The sequence below is a fragment of the Rhodotorula graminis genome, assembly GCF_001329695.1.
Source record: "Rhodotorula graminis WP1 unplaced genomic scaffold RHOBAscaffold_16, whole genome shotgun sequence".
Lineage (NCBI taxonomy): Eukaryota > Fungi > Basidiomycota > Microbotryomycetes > Sporidiobolales > Sporidiobolaceae > Rhodotorula > Rhodotorula graminis.
Window position 1 is genome coordinate 481,323 of NW_017264943.1, and position 16,159 is coordinate 497,481.

The 16,159-nt window shown below is 66.8% G+C and overlaps 6 protein-coding genes across 6 annotated transcripts in view; 4 read left to right on the plus strand and 2 right to left on the minus strand.

Annotated features, from left to right (window-relative positions):
• Positions 1-3,085, plus strand: part of RHOBADRAFT_39718 (uncharacterized protein) — a 6,191-nt gene extending 3,106 nt beyond the window's left edge. The window contains 14 exon segments of the mRNA XM_018413646.1: positions 125-220; positions 235-397; positions 462-558; positions 632-749; positions 820-987; positions 1,061-1,261; positions 1,328-1,558; positions 1,636-1,942; positions 2,010-2,060; positions 2,127-2,273; positions 2,344-2,446; positions 2,573-2,635; positions 2,702-2,897; positions 2,972-3,085. Of these exon segments, the coding sequence (XP_018268333.1) occupies positions 125-220; positions 235-397; positions 462-558; positions 632-749; positions 820-987; positions 1,061-1,261; positions 1,328-1,558; positions 1,636-1,942; positions 2,010-2,060; positions 2,127-2,273; positions 2,344-2,446; positions 2,573-2,635; positions 2,702-2,897; positions 2,972-3,046 (2,016 nt within the window). The 3' untranslated portion in view covers positions 3,047-3,085.
• A 238-nt stretch (positions 3,086-3,323) lies between these two features.
• On the plus strand, positions 3,324-4,745 carry RHOBADRAFT_65665 (uncharacterized protein). The gene is made up of 4 exons (XM_018418752.1): positions 3,324-3,471; positions 3,578-4,002; positions 4,085-4,337; positions 4,408-4,745. The coding sequence occupies exons 1-4, from the start codon at positions 3,338-3,340 to the stop codon at positions 4,637-4,639; spliced, it is 1,044 nt and encodes a 347-aa protein (XP_018268334.1). The 5' UTR covers positions 3,324-3,337; the 3' UTR covers positions 4,640-4,745.
• A 375-nt stretch (positions 4,746-5,120) lies between these two features.
• RHOBADRAFT_47134 (uncharacterized protein) lies at positions 5,121-6,407 on the plus strand (the record flags this gene model as incomplete). The annotated part of the gene is made up of 4 exons (XM_018414934.1): positions 5,121-5,254; positions 5,328-5,755; positions 5,851-6,112; positions 6,182-6,407. The coding sequence occupies 4 exons, from the start codon at positions 5,121-5,123 to the stop codon at positions 6,405-6,407; spliced, it is 1,050 nt and encodes a 349-aa protein (XP_018268335.1).
• A 227-nt stretch (positions 6,408-6,634) lies between these two features.
• On the minus strand, positions 6,635-9,700 carry RHOBADRAFT_56099 (uncharacterized protein; the record flags this gene model as incomplete). The annotated part of the gene is made up of 7 exons (XM_018418183.1): positions 6,635-7,275; positions 7,366-7,783; positions 7,863-7,942; positions 8,019-8,228; positions 8,317-8,438; positions 8,507-9,538; positions 9,643-9,700. The coding sequence occupies 7 exons, from the start codon at positions 9,698-9,700 to the stop codon at positions 6,763-6,765; spliced, it is 2,433 nt and encodes an 810-aa protein (XP_018268336.1). The 3' UTR covers positions 6,635-6,762.
• Positions 9,701-10,107: 407 nt separating this feature from the next.
• RHOBADRAFT_56100 (uncharacterized protein) lies at positions 10,108-13,590 on the plus strand. Its single transcript, XM_018418184.1, has 10 exons — positions 10,108-10,184; positions 10,277-10,343; positions 10,433-10,657; positions 10,736-11,416; positions 11,510-11,670; positions 11,759-11,976; positions 12,066-12,366; positions 12,464-12,533; positions 12,613-12,875; positions 12,949-13,590. Exons 1-10 carry the CDS (start codon positions 10,135-10,137, stop codon positions 13,304-13,306), a joined length of 2,394 nt encoding a protein of 797 aa, XP_018268337.1. The 5' UTR covers positions 10,108-10,134; the 3' UTR covers positions 13,307-13,590.
• Positions 13,591-13,649: 59 nt separating this feature from the next.
• On the minus strand, positions 13,650-16,091 carry RHOBADRAFT_56101 (uncharacterized protein; the record flags this gene model as incomplete). Its single annotated transcript, XM_018418185.1, has 5 exons — positions 13,650-14,027; positions 14,116-15,613; positions 15,687-15,703; positions 15,764-15,807; positions 15,890-16,091. 5 exons carry the CDS (start codon positions 16,089-16,091, stop codon positions 13,695-13,697), a joined length of 2,094 nt encoding a protein of 697 aa, XP_018268338.1. The 3' UTR covers positions 13,650-13,694.
• Between the last annotated feature and the right edge of the window lie 68 nt (positions 16,092-16,159).

Sequence of the window (16,159 nt, forward strand, 5' to 3'; positions counted from 1 at the left end):
GAGGTCGACTGGATCTGTTGCACTGACCTTGGCTCCCCCGCGCTATCGACCCAGTGTCCCTCAACACCCACTCAGTCCCCTCGGACTTTGGCGCCCACCCAGGTCAGGGGCAGCGAAGCGCTAGAGACGTTTGAAAAGCGGGGGACGTCGCGTCACACCCGGGGGCGAGCAGGACGACGTTCAGTTTCACCTTTGGGAAACTCATGGAACTTTCTTTCGAGTCGGACGTTCTAGCGGGCGTCGGTAGTGGTCCCGTTCGGCCAACCGAAAGACTGGCCCAGATCGGTGGAACCCTTCTCCCCCCCCTCCTCCCCCCCCCCCTCGAGCCGTGACTCACGCATGTTCCGCAACGCCCGCAGCGCGCAGACGTGGTGGCTCGGAAAATGGTCGGGCTCGTGTGCGTCCCCCTCTCCCTGCGTGGTTCGTCGCGAGCGAAACCTGACCCACCCTCGCCCGCACAGACGAGGAGCCGAACGGCCCGGCGCACTCGACCAACTACTACCTCGCCTTGTACTCGGCCCTGTCGATCGGCGCCGTCCTCATCTCGACTCTACAGTGGTGCGTCGACGACCTCGTCCCCTCCCCTCCCGAGCTCGAGCTCGGCGCTCACCCTCGCCTCGTCACCTCGCAGGCTCGTCCTGTACACCGGCACCCTGCGCGCGAGCGGTCGCCTGCACCAGATGCTCCTGCACTCGGTCTTGCGTGCGCCTCTTCGGTGGTTCGACAGCCAGGCCCTCGGCCGCATCCAGGTGCGCTCGAGCCTCTCCTCGTCTCCTTCCTCGTCGCTCGAGCGCATTCGCTCACGCCTTCTTGACGCAGAACCGGTTCTCCAAGGACCTCGAGGGTGTCGACGCGTCGCTGCCGGACAACTTTGGTCGTTCGCTCATGTATGGCCTCGGCGTCCTGACGACGCTCGCCGTCATCTCGAGCACGTCGCCGGCATTCCTCCTCATGTTCGCCGTCATCGCCGTCGCCTACTTCCACTACGTCCGTCTCCTCTTCCTTCTCCTCGTCCTGCCGCAGGCGTTGCAGGTGCTCACGCCGTCGCTCCCCCGTGCAGGCCCGCCTCTTCTCGCACTCGGCTCGCGAGTTCCGCCGCCTCGACTCGGTGTCCAAGTCGCCTTTGTTCTCGATCTACGGCGAGGCGATTCAGGGCGTCGCCGTCATCCGGGCGTTCGGCAGCTCGGCGAGGTTTATGGCGCTCATGCTCGAGCGAGCGACGACCAACGTGTCGTTCTACGCCTACCTGTGGGGCACCAATGTGCTTCCCTCTTTCTCTCCCTGCTTCCTCCTCGCGCCGTCACTGACCCTTTGTGTCCCGTCGCAGCGTTGGCTCTCGATGCGCTTCTCGCTCCTGTCGGCCATCGTCGTCGCCTTGACGGGCTACGTCCTCATCGCCGCCGGCGACAAGATCGACGCGCCGCTCGCCGGTTTCACCCTCACGTTCGCCCTCAACATCTCGAACGAGATCCTGTTCCTCGTGCGCCGCTTCACGCAGCTCGAGCTGTCGCTCGTCGGCGTCGAGCGCCTCAAGGCGTACAGCGAGATCGAGCAGGAGGTCCGTCTCGCTCTCTCTCTTCCTCTCTCCTGCTCCTCGTCTCTCGTTCCGAGCCTGACCCTGTACATGTCGCACAGGCCCCCGAGATCATCGAGCCACGCCCACCTGCGCACTGGCCCCAGGGCAATATCGAGGTCGACAACCTGTCGATCCGGTACGCCGACGCGCTCCCCGACGTCCTGCACTCGCTCAGCTTCTCGATCAAGGCCGGCGAGAAGATCGGCATCGTCGGCCCGACTGGCTGCGGCAAGAGCACGATGATGCAGGCCTTCTTCCGCTTCGTCGAAGCGCGCGAGGGCAAGATCGTCATCGACGGCCTCGACATCTCCAAGATTGGCCTCCTCGACCTGCGCTCGAGGCTCACGATCGTGCCGCAAGACCCAGGTGCGTCCCAGTCGTTCCCCTCGACTCGTCCCGTGCGCGTCCCTGACGAGCCTCGTCGAGCGCGCAGTTATCCTGTCGGGCTCGCTCCGGACGACGCTCGACATGTTCCTGCAGTACGGTGCGCCCTCGCCTCCTCCTTTTTCCCTCTCTTTCGCCCAGTCTGACGACCCTCTCGCCCTTGCAGACGACGCCGAGATCTTTGACGCGCTCCGCCGCGTCCACCTCATTCGCGAGGGCGAGCGTCCCGACGACCAAGACGCGACCGCCAACCGCAGCCCCTTCTGGAACCTCGACTCGGAGGTTGCCGAGGGTGGCACCAACTACTCGACCGGTGCGTCCCTGTCTCTTTCTCGGGCGGCCCTGTGTCGCACCCACTGACCCGAGTCCATCTCTTCTCGCAGGTCAGCGCCAGCTTCTCTGCATGGCGAGGGCGCTGCTCAAGCGCAACAAGGTGCTCCTGCTCGACGAGGCGACAGCAAGCACGGATAGCCAGACCGACGAGCTGTGCGTCCCCCGCCATTTCTCCCCTCTTCCCCTCGCCTTCCGTCCCTCGCCTCCCGTTCCCTCCCTGCTCGTCCTCCCCTTCCCTCTCGCAAAGCCCGTCGACTGACTTTTCCGCTCTTCACTCAGCATCACGCAGACGATCCGGGAGGAGTTCGCCGACTCGACGCTCCTCGTCATCGCCCATCGCCTGTGTGTCCCCTCCTCGCCGCCTCCTCCCTCCAGCCACCCACTCACCCTTTTCCTGCCCGTACGCAGCCGCACGATCATCGACTTTACTCGCGTCCTCGTCCTCGACCGCGGCGAGATCGTCGAGTTCGACTCGCCCGCCAAGCTCCTCGACGACCCGTCGAGCCGGTTCTACGCCCTGTGCCGCGCCAGTGGTCGCCGCGAGTTTACAATCCTCAAGAAGATGGCCCAGGGCAGGGCGCGCGTCACGCACCGTCCTCGCAAGGTGCGTCGCCTCCGATTCACCCGTCCTCGACCTCTCGCGACGTCGCTCACCTCTCCTCTCTTGCCCGCCTGCAGATCGTCCGCCGGCCGACGACGACGACGACGACGGACAAGCCGAGTGACGGGCAGGCGAATGGTGGGACGGCGTAGAAGCTGCAGCTGCATGAGCATCGTCGTTTTATCTCTTTCTCTGGCGCGCTAGCTTCAGAGAGGAAGCTCTACGTGGAAGACGGCGACCTGGGAGCGTGCGAGACTCGAGAGGCTGTGCTTGCGGCTGTGCACCTTGTCGCCGTGAGCTTGTGAAGAGCTTCGGCGCACTCGAGAGCTTCGGCACCGGTCGCCTCGTCAGCGATTCGGCCGAATGTGGGGGCGAGCTGGCGATTGCCGGTCTCTCGCTCCTCTGCCTTCCACCACTCGCCCAGCTACCGCCCGCTGTGCACCATGTCGACCTCGTACGGTCCAGGCAGCAGCTACACCCAGTGGGACTTCATCAAGGGCCACCTCACCGCTCGCGTCCCTGTTCCTGAGGCCAACCTCGACGGCCGGGTCGCTCTCATCACGGGCGCAACTTCTGGGTCAGCCGCGCTGTCCTCCCGATGTTCCTTGAGTGCACTGGACGATGTGCAGGGCGCAGCGACCGCGAGGAGGACTGCGAGCTGACCTCCCCCGTCCTCCTCGCAGACTTGGCTTCGCTGCAGCGCAGCACTTTGCTCGGCTCGACACGTCGCTTATCATCGTCGCCGCACGCAATCCGGCAAAGGCCAAGACGTGCATCGAGCAGCTGTACAAGGACGTGCCGACTTTCCGCGGCGAGGTCAAGACGGTCTCGCTCGACATGACGAGCTTCGCCAGCGTGCGCGCCTGCGTCAAGGAGCTCGAGCAGTTTCCCCGCCTCGACTTTGCCCTCCTCAACGCCGGCATCGCCAACATGAAGCACGTCGAGACCGACGACGGCTGGCTCGCCGACATCCAGGTCAACGTCCTGTCGACCGGCCTGCTCGCCCTCCTTCTTCTTCCCAAGCTCCAGGCGACCGCCAAGCTTCCGCAACCAACGAGCTCTGAGCCGGCCAACCTCAAGCCGCAGCTCCACATCGTCGCATCCGAGGGTGAGCTCTCCCTTCCTCTTCCTCTCTCTCGAGGGCGCGCTCGAGGCGACAAGCGCTCACAGCCCACGCACTCTGTCTGCAGTTCACTATTGGGTCGCGCCGGCCACCGAGAAGCTCATGCTCGACGCCGACCACACGCTCAAGCTCGTGTCGACGCCCGAGTTCCGCAAAAAGGTCCCGTTCAGCGAGATCTACCAGGTCACCAAGCTGTTCGACGTCTACCTCGCGCGCAAGATCGGCGCCCTCGACTCGGCACGAGGCGTTCAGGTCACAAGCTCGTCGCCAGGCCTGTGCAAGTCGTCGCTGCTCGACACGATGGGCCCGATCCTGTCTCGGTACGTCCCTTCCGCCTCTTCTATCATTCCCTCTCTCTCGTTCAAGCGCGCCTAACTCCTTCTTCGACAGCATCAACTACGCCATCGCCTGGCGCTCCGAGTTCGGCACGCGCACGTACATGCACGGCATGCTCGACCCGCAGCCGCAGGGCGCGTTCGTCTTCAAGGGCAAGGCGCACCCTCCCTCGACGTTCGCCTGTTCGCCCGATGGCGTCAAGCTCGAGAACAAGGTCTGGGAGGAGGCACGCGAGGTGTGGGAGGAGGTGGCGCCCGAGGTCAAGGAGGTCCTCGGCGGGCTGTGAGCGCCGGTTTGCGTGTTGCGAGCTTCCCCTCCCCTAGATCTCGTCAGTGTCGTTCTCTCCGTCGTTCGTAGCAGAGCCTGAATAGACTTCCTCGCCGTTCCCTCTCCAGAGAGATGCCCTCGCTGAGGGCGACGAGCGACGAGAAGGTGAGCGAGGCTTGCTCGCGCGGGTTCTTCGGCCGCTCGGGCCCTCGCGACGGCCCGCACGGCTCGCCTCGAGCCTCTCGCTCCCGCCTTGGTGCGAGTCTGCGGACCGTCGAGAGTCGCTCACGTAAGGGCCCAGGTCAGCTCGACTCGCCGGAGCCCGGCTGTTGATCGCCGCTTCGGGCTGAGCGTGAGCCCGAGTGAACGTTCCCAAGGTCGAGAGGCTCGCTCCCGCTTCTTCTTGCCTCTCTCTCCATTACTCCACACGCCTGTCGCCGCACAGCACCTCAGCTCGCAACCCTCAGCCACCCGTCGCCTCTTCGCCACCAGAAATCGCCATGTCGACGCCGTACGGATCCGGCCAGGACCTCTCGCGCCTCCAGCTCATCAAGGGTCACCTCACGGCCAAGATCCCCAAGCCCGTCGGCAACCTCACCGGCCGCGTCGCCCTCGGCACCGGCGCCACGTCTGGGTGCGCCCCGCTCTCGCTCGCACGGGCCTCTCGTTGACATCCGTCGTTGACCTTTCGCACTCTTTCCTCGCAGTTTGGGCTTCGAAGCGGCGTTGCACTTTGCTCGCCTCAACACGGAGGTTATCGTGTTCGGTGTGCGCAGCCCCGCAAAGGCCGCCAAGTACATCGAGCAGCTGTACAAGGAGGTGCCGACGTTCCGCGGCGAGGTCAAGACGATCGCGCTCGACTACAGCAGCTTTGCCAGCGTGCGCTCGTTCGCCAAGGAGCTGAGCGAGTCGGTGCCTCGTCTCGACTTTGCCGTCCTCAACGCCGGCGTCGCCAACACCCAGCACATCGAGACCAAGGACGGCTGGTCCGAGGACATCCAGGTCAACGTCATCTCGACCGGCCTGCTCGGCGTCCTCCTCCTCCCCAAGCTCCAGGAGACGGCCAAGTTGCCGCAGCCGTCGGGCGCACAGCCGGCGAACCTCAAGCCTCAGCTTCACCTCGTCGCATCTGAGGGTGCGTCCCGAGCTCTCGCTTTCAAGACCCTCTCTTGCGATCATCGCGCCCTCTCACGTACATCGCGATCTGACTTTGTTTTTCTCGACCCGCAGTGCACTGGTGGCTGCGGCCATCGACGGCCAAGATCCTCGTCGAGGCGTCAGACGCCGGCCGCCTTCTCGAGACGACGAGCACGCCCGAGTACCGCAAGCAGGTCCCGTATGACGAGATCTACAACACGACCAAGTTGCTCTGCATCCTCATGGCGCGCAAGATCGGCGGGCTGTCGGCGTCGCAGGGTATCCAGGTCACCTCGTCGTCGCCGGGTCTGTGCAAGAGCGCTCTTCGCGACAGCATGGGCTCGATCACCGCCTGGTGCGCACCTCTCTCTCCTTCGTTCAGCTCTACCCGCTAGTCCAACTGTTTGATGACCCTCGCTCGCAGGCTCATCAACGCCGTGTCGTGGCGCGGCGAGTTCGGCACGCGCACGTACCTGCACGCCATGCTCGAGCCGCATGCGCAGGGGACGTTCGTCTTCCAGGGCAAGGAGCAGCCGACGTCGAGGTTCTCGTGCTCGGTCGAAGGCGTGCGCATGGAGGACGAGATGTGGAAGGAGGCGACCGAGATCTTCCGCAAGGTGACGCCCGAGGTCGACGACGTGCTGCGCTGAGTCGCGCTTTCTCTCGCGGTGTGCACGCTCTCGTCGCACTCTTTGTAGCACTATTGCCGTGTCCATAGAGCATCTTTCCCCCCTCTGACTCGGCCTGAGAGAAGAAAGCTCGTCCACCTTGGTTTGAGAAGGTCGCCCCGAGACGAGGTCCGAGCGTGCACTTTCGCACGAGAGAACTCGAAAACTATCTACTCTCGTCGTTGCTTGCGTCGTTGTCGTCGCAGGAGAGGACGTCACAGGCTTTGTATGACAGAGAGAGACCGAGAAAACGGACAGACCCGGACGCTCGGTACGGAAGAGGCGACGAGAGAGAGACCCTGCTGTACAACGAGCCGAGCGCACCAACTGCACCCGCTCACAGCCACCCGACGAACCTCTGCTCGGCCTGGAGCAGGCTCCTCCAGTCGACCGTCCACCCCTTCTCGTCCGTCACGTCCCAGATCCGCTCGAGCGCGCTCACGTTGTCGCGGTAGCCCTGCTGCCGCCCGCACACCTCGATGCCGCGCCGGCACAAGGCCCGGTCGGACGGGAGCTGGGCGCACGTCCCGGCGAGGAACCAGGGGACGGCGCGCATAGACGGCGCCGAGAGGGACTCCTCCTCGCCGGGACCGGGAGGGACGGGCGCCGATGACGACGCGGCGCCGCCTGGCGCTCCTGCTGCTGTCGCCGCCTCGAGGCCCGCGACGTGTGCAGCGCTCGAGGATGCCGCCGCTGACGACGCTGCCGCCGTCGCGAGCGAGCCGAGCGGCGCTCGGTACTGCTGCAGCATGCGGGACCCGAGCTGGAGGATCTGCTGCATGGCCTCGCGGATGACGCGCGACAGGGGGCCGTGACGGTGGACGACCTGGTACAGGAAGATGATGATGGCCTGCAAGCGAGCAAGGGAGAGGCTCGAGGTCAGGTCAAGGCGCTCGGGCGAGGGTCGTGGGAAGGGGGGAAAGAGGGACGTGGGACGTACGTGACGCCACATCTCTGCGCTCGAGAGCTTGTCGATGTACCACGCGCTGTCGGCCAGGTCCTCGATGTTGGGCGGCGCCGGCTTCCACTCACGGATGGCGTTCTCGATGGCGGCCGCCTTGACGCGCACAACCTCGTCCGGGAGCGCGTCCATCTCGGCGCCGAGGTTGGCCGTCGCCGCGACGCACAGGAGGAGCCCGAGCGGCAGGCCGAGGTGGGCGTCGATCGAGTTCGAGTGCGACGAGACGTCCGAGACGACGGCCTCGGGCGTCGTCGCCGAGGGCTCGCCGGGCAGGCCCGAGAACGCAAAGATGGTGCGACGCCGGGGGATGCAGATACAGCGGACGCAGTCGGACCAGGCGACAGCCGACAGGAGGACGTTCTTGGGGTCGCGCATGTCCGACAGGTCGATCGCGGGTCTGTGCGGCGAGGGCGAGCGACGCAAGGTCAGGATCTGCGTCGTCGTCGACGACCATTCTCGAGTGAGAGGGGACGCACTGCGACCCGAGAGCCTCGTTGATAAAGAGTTCGGCGAGGAGGAGGATGGCGTTGGCCGCCGCCGCGCCCCACTGGTCAAACTGCGACCGGGCGAGCTGAGTCAGTCCTCTCTGCGCACCTCGGGCACGCTCTGTGAGGGACAAGAGGGTGACGCACCTGGTACGTCTGCATGTCGAGGACGGCGACCATCTTGGCCTCGAACGGGATCGGCGCTTGCAGGTGCTCGAGCGCCTTCTGGAAGTAGTGATCCGACTGGGCGAGGAGCTTGGCGTGCTGCTCAGAGGCGGTGGCGACTTCTGCGGCGCTGAGCGGCTCGGACGAGGCTTGCTGCGCCTGCTGCTGCATGCGGAGGCGGTAGAGCATGACCTGCGAAGGCGGGACGGCGAGGAAGATAAAGGGTTCGAGGCGAGGTCAGGCTCGGCAGGTTCGGCGCCGACGACGCGAGGGGACGCACCATGGCCATGGCGGCATGTCGACTCAGGTCGGACGAGCCGGCGACGTTGTACGCCTTCTGGACGACGACCTCGCGCACGGGCTTGGGCAGCGAGCGGAAAAAGCCGGCGTTGAACGTGTTGTCTGTGGGGGCATCCGGGCAGGTCAGTCTCTCGCGGATGATGAGGCGACAGAAGAGAAAGGGGGCGCACAGATCGGGTCGACCTCGACGGGCTCGAGTTCCTCGCCGGGTGCGGGCGAGTCCAGGCGTGGTACTTTTGACGACGGCGGCGGAACCGAGGGCGCACGAGGCCTCTTCTCCTTGCGACCCGGTGAGGTGAATGTCGACGAGGTCGCCGCGACCGTCTCGACGGCGGCAGGCGGCGGCGGCGAAGGTACAGCAGACGCCGCCGAGCCGGTGCTGGCCGCCGCCTCGAGGAGCGCCCGGACCGTCTCGTCCTCGGCGTCGACGCGCTCGCGGACCAGGTCGAGGTCGCGATGCGCCTGCGCAGCCGCCTCGGCCTCGGCGAGGGGCGTCAGGCCGGCGCCGGCGTACAGGACGGTTGGCGAGCCCGACTCGACGGCGCTGCTCGGCGCGCTCGGGTCCGCGTCGACGGCGGGTACGCGGGGCCCGTCGACGCGGACCTGCGACTGGAGCGAGTCCCAGTAGCCGACCTCGGCGTCGAGGGACGAGAAGAAGTGCGACAGGTCGTCGCCGAGCTGTTCGGGCGGGGCGAGGAACGCCGAAAAGGACGAAGCGGGCGCGAGGACGTCGAGGTCGGCGTACGGGTTGGGCGTTGACGAGCCGGCGGTTGACGAGGCGGTCGGGAGGAGGGACGAGATGGGGAGGGAACAGGACGAGGTTGAGGTCGAGGTCGAGGGGAGGAAAGGGAATGGCGAGGCGCCGACCGAGGTCGACGCTGCGAGGCTCGCGCTCGCCGATGACACGGATGTCGGGATGTAGGTGCTGCCAGAGGGCGGTGGGACAGGGAGCGGGCCCGGGTCGATGCGAGAGCCGACGTCGCGGTCGTCGTCGAGAGCGTCGACCGTCGTCGCCGAGGTAGGGCGGGCTGCACCCTTGGCCTGGGCGCGTTTGCTGCCGCTGACGAAGCTGCGCAGGGGCTTGTTGCCCGGCGGGAGGGGCCACTGGCAGTCCCACGAGCCGGTGAAGCACCTCCTGCACGCGCCGCGGTTCTCGGACAGGCGGGTCTCGTCGCACTTCTGTGGCGACCGCGACCTGTCGGCTCGAGGGAACGAGTCAGTCGTGGGCGGCGAGGGCACGGCGGCGGGCGAGAGAGACGAGGGTGGGCGACGGGCGATAAAGCGGCCGAGGAGAGAGGGGACGCACAGGTGAGGCAGCCGGCGCGGGAGCGGGTCTTGCCCTCGTTGGCGCGGTCTGCAGGCATGCGTGGCGAGCTCTGGTGGGCGGTGCGTCCAGCGGTGGACTGACGGCGAGCGAGCAGAGAGCTGCAATCAAGCTGTCGAGCGAGCGAGCGGCACCCCGCAGTCTCACCTTTCCCTCGCACGTAAGTGCGCAGGTAGTGCACAGTGCTGCCCGCGAACAGGGACAGAGTGAGTACCAACCTGGACCGCGGTACATGCACCGCGAGGAGAAGAGCTCGACTCGAAGTCGAGGTACCCGCGCTCACTCGCTCTCTCGAGTGCCGACAGGCGGTCACAGGGTGGTCGAAGTCGAGTGAGCCTACCAGAGACCGACAGAACTGCACGGAGACGCGCTGTGAGCAAAGTGTGAGACGGACGCGCTGTCGCCTCCAAGCTGGCGCTCTCCTCTCGTCCTCGTCTCCCTCCCACTCGCACGGCCAGGTCGAGCGCGCCAGCCATGTACCGGCAGTCTGGAGAGTCGAGCATCCCGCTCAGCAACGTCAACTAGTGCGTCCCCCTCCTGCCTGTGCCCCTCGATCCCCCTCGTCGCAGCACCCCTCCTCATCTCGGCACGCGCTGACCCCTCTCGTCCTCCACAGCCAGCAGGCCCCTGGTGGCCAGAACACGCCCGCCTTTGGCAGCGTCCACGAGAAGAACTATGCTTCGGTGCGTCCCCGCCTCTCCCCTCTGTCGCCACCTTGTCGTCGAACGACGCGCTCATCATCCTCCGGAACTCCCGCCCTCTGCTCCGACAGCCCAAGCCCAAGCGTCGCGTGTGGCCCTGGATCGTAGCCGCCATCGTCGCCGTCATCATCATCCTCGGAGCCGTCCTCGGCGGCGTCCTCGGCTCGCGCGCCGCCAACGACAACGACAACTCGAAGAGCAACGCCGCCCAGGACGGCGCCGCCCAGACCGGCAGCGGCGTCGCCAGTGCCGCCACGCGCACCAAGGGCTCGGGCAACCTCGCCATCGTCCCGACTGTGCGTCCCCCCCTCTTCCCGGTCCCCTCTCCCCCCCTCCGTCGACATCGTCCTGACCCTCGAGCTTTCTGCCCACAGGCCACGGACCAGTTCGGCAACCCGATGTACCCGTCGTCGACCGGCTCGGCCCGCATCTCGTCGCCGACGACCGTCGCCAACTCGTCCCTGTCGTGCACGGCCGACGACGCTGGGTCCCTGTCGCTCACGAGCCCCAAGACGTCGCACCCGCTCCTCATCGCGACCGAGAACAAGTGGGCGTGCCTGCCCGGCCTCATCCAGTCGGACAGCTACCTGAGCTACTGGAACGACACCGTGTTCCGCAACGCGTCGCGCTTCTACGACATGACGCCGACCAACTACTCGATCGACGGCGGCCTCACGGGCTCGGGCGTCCTCGACGTCGCGCGCGAGGTCCAGCTCCGCATCAAGCACTGGGCGTACGCCTACAAGCTGTCGAACGACACCAAGTGGGTCGACCGCACCTGGCAGGAGCTCGTCGTCGCCGCCGGCAACGACACGAACCAGTACTTTGGCGAGCAGGGCGACAACTGGAACTCGGGCCACTTCCTCGACGTCGCCGAGTTTACCGAGGCGTTCGCGATCGCGTACGACTGGATGTTTGACGCGTGGACGGCCGACCAGCGCAACGCGATCGCGTGGAGCATCATCAACCTCGGCCTCCAGTACGGCCTCAACGCCTACACCGACACGAGCGTCGGGTACCGCTGGTGGACCACTGTCCGGGGCAACTGGAACTGCGTGCGTCCCGCTCTCCTCTCTCTCCTTCCGTCCCTCAGGTCGTCCTCGTCGCCCGCCTCCTGCGTCCCGTCCTGACCTCTCGCACCCCTGCAGGTTTGCAACAAGGGCCTGACTATGGGTGCCCTCGCCATCATCAACGAGTACCCGAACTCGCCTGCTCGCGAGCTCCTCACGTACACGGTCGACAACGCCAACGCCATGTGCGCCTACGCCCCGAGCCCCGAGGGCACCTGGAGCGAGACGCCCAACTACTGGTCCGTCTGCAGCTCCTCCTTTCCCTCCTTCGCGTGTACTCTCTCGTGTCGGGCGCACGTCGACTGACACGCGCTTGCGCTCTCACAGGTACTTCGGCACCTACTCGCACGCCGAGATGGCCGCGTCGCTCCTCACGGCGACGGGCTCGACCCAGGGCCTCCTGACGACCAACCCGGGCGTCAAGCTTACGAGCCTGTACCACATGTACGTCGTCGGCCAGCAGGGCATCTTCTCGTACGGCGACGCCGGCCCCAACAAGTACACGGCGACGGCCAACCACCTCATGTTCTACGGCTCCCAGTTCGGTTCGTCCCTCTTTCTCCCGCCCTCGTGCTCCCGATCCAGTCGTCGACGGACGTCGAGCAGGTCCTGACCACCCGTCTCCCTCGCGCAGACGAGCCGCTCTACACCCTGTACCAGCGCGACCGCGGCGACGCGCCCGACCCGATGTCGATCCTGTACTACGACCCGCAGGTCTCGGGCCAGTTCTGGGACGGTCTCGCCCTCGACCGCCACTTCGACAACACGACCGACGGCTGGTTCTCGGCGCGCTCGAGCTGGACCGACAACGACGGCGCCTACATCGCCATGAAGGCCGGCTACCTCCAGGGCCACCAGACGCACGGCGACCTCGACGCCGGCACGTTCGTCCTCGACGCCATGGGCCACCGGTGGGCTGGCGAGCTCGGATCCGGGTCCGTCGCCGTCCTCCTCCTCCCGTCCCTCTCAGTTTCGGTCCCTCGCGCAGGCCCGTACTGACTCTCGTTTCCCTCTCTCTTCCCTCTTCTGCAGCGACTACCTCTCGCAGGGCTACTTCTCGAGCGAGGCGCAGAACTCGCCTCGTTGGCTGTACTACCGCAAGGTGCGTCCTCGTCCGCCTCCCTTGCGCTCGGACCCCTTTTTGGCCTTCCCAACTCACTTATCTCGCTTCTCTCTCGCAGCGCACCGAGGGCCAGAACACGCTCATGATCGGCGATGAGGACCAGAACGTCGACGGGCGCCCGACGACCGCGTTCGGCTCGTCGAACGAGGCCCAGGACGCGCTCGACTACAAGGTCGCCAACGGCTCGACCGCCTTCTTCACGGCCGACCTCACGCCCATGTACAACTCGACGAGCAGCGCCAACCGCGCCATCCGCTTCGTCAACGGCCGCAAGCAGGTCCTCCTTCGCGACGAGGTGACGACGACCGCCGCCGTCCAGTGGTACGTCCCCTCTCTTTCCTCCTCCCTTTCGCCACTCCAAGGGGCTCGCCCTGACTCTTTCTTCGACCTGCAGGCGCATGCACACGAACGCGACCGTCGCCCTGTCCAACTCGGACCGCACGGCGACGCTCACGATCGGCGACGAGACGCTCGTCGCGACCCTGCGCTCGCCGTCGGGCGCCACGTTCGGCACCGAGGACGCGCAGCGCATGCCGTCGGACCCGACGACGACCATGTACGACGGCGCGACCGTCACCATGTCGGAGGACCAGCCCAACCCGGGCGTGACGGTCCTCACCATCGACGTCGCCGCCGGCACCAACACGATCGAGGTCTTGTTCAACCCGCAGTGGAGCGGCTGGAGCGAGAGCGACTTTGTCAACCCGCCCGACGTCGCCATCGCCGACTGGAGCGTCACGAGCCACAACTAGACGGCCGGTCGCACGGCTCGTCTCGTCCTTTCCTTCTCTCCCCCTCACGATACCTCCCTCCCTTTCCCTTCCCGTCACGACCCTCCCGCACCACGAGCACACCCATCTTTCCCGCTTTCACCCGCCTGTCTAGCCACGCCATGTTGCATGCTTTCCCTCCCTCGCCCCCTCATCCAGCTTAGCGCCCTCCTCACCCTCCCTCGCTCGCCTATACCTCCCTCGCCTCTCTCTCTTTCTCCCTTCATTAGGACAGACACTCGTGCACAGATCGTTCTCTCTTCCTCTCTTTGTGCTCGAGAGTGAACGCGAGAGCATGCGCGAGGAAGCGAAGAGAGAGAGAGAGAGAGAGCGAGAGAGAGCAACGCGTTCACGGCACAGGAAAAATGCGCTACAGCCCGACGACGAGACGCACGTCGGCTCCCTCCCACTCGCCCTCCCACACACCCTCGTCGACGTAGCCGCGCTCCTCGCCCTCGTCCTGCTCGGCCATGAACAAGTCCTCGCCGAACCGGATGCGCGGCTTGGCGTGGTACGCCGTCTCGTCCCCTTGCGCCTCGTCGTCGTCGCCGTACCACTCGTCGTCGGCCGGGTCGAGAGCCGGTGCGAGGCAGTCGGGGTGGAGCTCGATGCGCAGGGACGAGGAAGAGGGAGAGGGATCAAGAAGGCGGCCGTACTTGAGCGCGAGGGTTGGGGCAAACGTCGACGGGTCGAGCTCGAGAACCTGCGCACCCGACGAGGTCAGTGCCAGATCGGTCGAGCCAAGACCTGGGCGAGAGGTAGAACACGAGAGAGAGAGAGAGAGGACGGACCTTGACCGCGACTCTCGCGCCCGACCGTGCCGCACTGTCCCCCTTCTTCAACGGGCGCAGCTTGTCCCACCCTTGCGCCACCTCGTCCGCCCTGCGCCAGCCCTCCCATCCTGCTCCCTGCTCCTGCTGAGGCTCCTCGGCAACCGCAGGCACGTCCCGCACAAACTCGTCGACCGAGCGCACGGGCCTCGCCGGCGCGACCCACTCGCGGCTCGTCCCCTTGACGACCCTGCCGACGCCGGGCTCCCACCCTGCCGCCTCGACGTCGACGCTCGTGATGACGAGGTTGGGCGGGAGGTCGGTGCGCTTCGAGGGCGAGACGAAGCGCGGCGCACGAGGCTGCGAGTGCTCGTCGGCCCGACCCGGCCTCGTCGCCGACGCCGACACGGGTGCGGGCACGGTCGCAGGCTCGACGTCGTCGAGCGCCGTCGATGGCGAGAAGGCCGGCGACGTAGGCGTGTACACCGGGCTGCCCTGCGCCGCGAGCGCCTGCTCCTCCTGCGCCGCCGTCGAGCGGTCCGGCAGCGGCGCTGCGACGCCGCCGACGGCGGGCTGCGGCTCGCGGAAGAAGCCGCGCTTCTGCGCCTTGCTGACGCCGGCACGAGTGCCGCCTGCGCCGCGCTCGGACGACGGCGTGTTGCGCGTGCCGGCGCTCACGAGCGATATGCCCGGCTCGCCGCCGGTCGAGTACTTGCGCGATGGTGCCGTCGCAGGAAGGGCGAGCTCAGGCGTGGAGAGAGCAAGACGAGTGGGCGTGGCGGGCGGGCGAGGTGCGACGGCGGGCGCCTTGTGCGGCGGGACGGGCTTGATCGGCGAGGCGGGCTTCGGCGGCGCGAGCGGCGCACAGATCGGCTCGCCGACGTCGCCCAGCTCCTCGGCCGCCGTCTCCTTCTCGGTCGTCGCCGGCGGGTCGACAGGCGCGGCGTCGAGCGCCCGCTCGCGCTTCCTCGCCGCCTTGAGCATGCGCTTGCGCTGGTTGCGCTTGCGAGTGCGGCGCTTGCCCTCGCCGGGCGGAACGAGCGCCGCAAGAACGCGTCGAGGTGAGACCTGCGTGTCGACGTGAGAGGTGGCCGAGTCGCTGTCGGTGTCGCTGTCGGACGAGGACGAGGAAGAGTCGGAGGAGGAGGAGGATGTGGACGAGGACGAGCTCGACGACGATGACGATGAGGCCGGTGCTGGCGAACGGGTGACGGTGCGCTGGCGCTTTGCGGGCCGCTCATCGCCGTCTAGTGCAGGGGGCGGAGCTGGGCCGTGCCCATTGGCGAGGGCGAGCGGCCGCTTCGAGGGGAACACCTCGGGCGCGGCCTCGTCGTCGCTCGACTCGTCCATGTCCGAGCACGAGTCGGCATCCGAGCTGGTGTCGGTGTCGATGCCGGACGAGCTCGAGGGCGGGAGCGGGACGGCGGCTGCTTGTGCGGCGGGTGCGACGTAGGGAGGGATGACGGGGGGAGCGAGGGTGTCGGGAAAGGGAGGAAGAGGAGCGGTAGCGACCTTGATGCTGTTGCGTGGGGGGTACTTGGTCAGCTTGGTGGGCAGAGAGAGAGAAAGAGAGCTGTGGGAGGACGACGCACTCGAGGATGTCGTTGACCTGGACGAGATCGAGGTCAGCTCTGCGAACACTGCCGAGAGAGGGACGGAGTGGACGCACAGGATCGAGTACACTCAGTGGCGAGTCTGTGAGCACCGTAAAGCCTGCGCAGGATGCAGCGTCGGCGGGGAAACGAGTTCATCAGTCGCGGTCGACGAGGAGGACAAAGAAACGCGAGGGACGCACCCTGGATCTCGCACGCAATGTCGGTACGGCCCTGGAGCAGCCTGCTCACGGCGGCGAGCACGTCTGCGACGACTGGCGCGCGGTGGAGCGAGGTCGGGGTCGGGAGCGGCAGCCAGGCTCGCAACGGCGCCAACGGCGGATGCGCCACGACCCGGATCCGCGCAGGCGGGACAGGCGACGCGCTGTACTGGCTCGAGGCCATCGTAGCCGACCGAGCACGCTTCGCGAGGCGGATCGTCGAAGGTTGGACGAGGACAGCCTCCAAGTCGT

Bases quoted from the DNA above. Each gene is read 5' to 3' on its own strand.
- RHOBADRAFT_65665 (XM_018418752.1), top strand. From the start codon at position 3,338: ATGTCGACCTCGTACGGTCCAGGCAGCAGCTACACCCAGTGGGACTTC. The intron at 3,472-3,577 runs GTCAGCCGCGCT...TCCTCCTCGCAG, and splicing joins ATCACGGGCGCAACTTCTGG to ACTTGGCTTCGCTGCAGCGC. The intron at 4,338-4,407 runs GTACGTCCCTTC...CTTCTTCGACAG, and splicing joins ATGGGCCCGATCCTGTCTCG to CATCAACTACGCCATCGCCT.
- RHOBADRAFT_56100 (XM_018418184.1), top strand. From the start codon at position 10,135: ATGTACCGGCAGTCTGGAGAGTCGAGCATCCCGCTCAGCAACGTCAAC. The intron at 11,417-11,509 runs GTGCGTCCCGCT...GCACCCCTGCAG, and splicing joins TCCGGGGCAACTGGAACTGC to GTTTGCAACAAGGGCCTGAC. The intron at 12,534-12,612 runs GTGCGTCCTCGT...TCTCTCTCGCAG, and splicing joins GTTGGCTGTACTACCGCAAG to CGCACCGAGGGCCAGAACAC.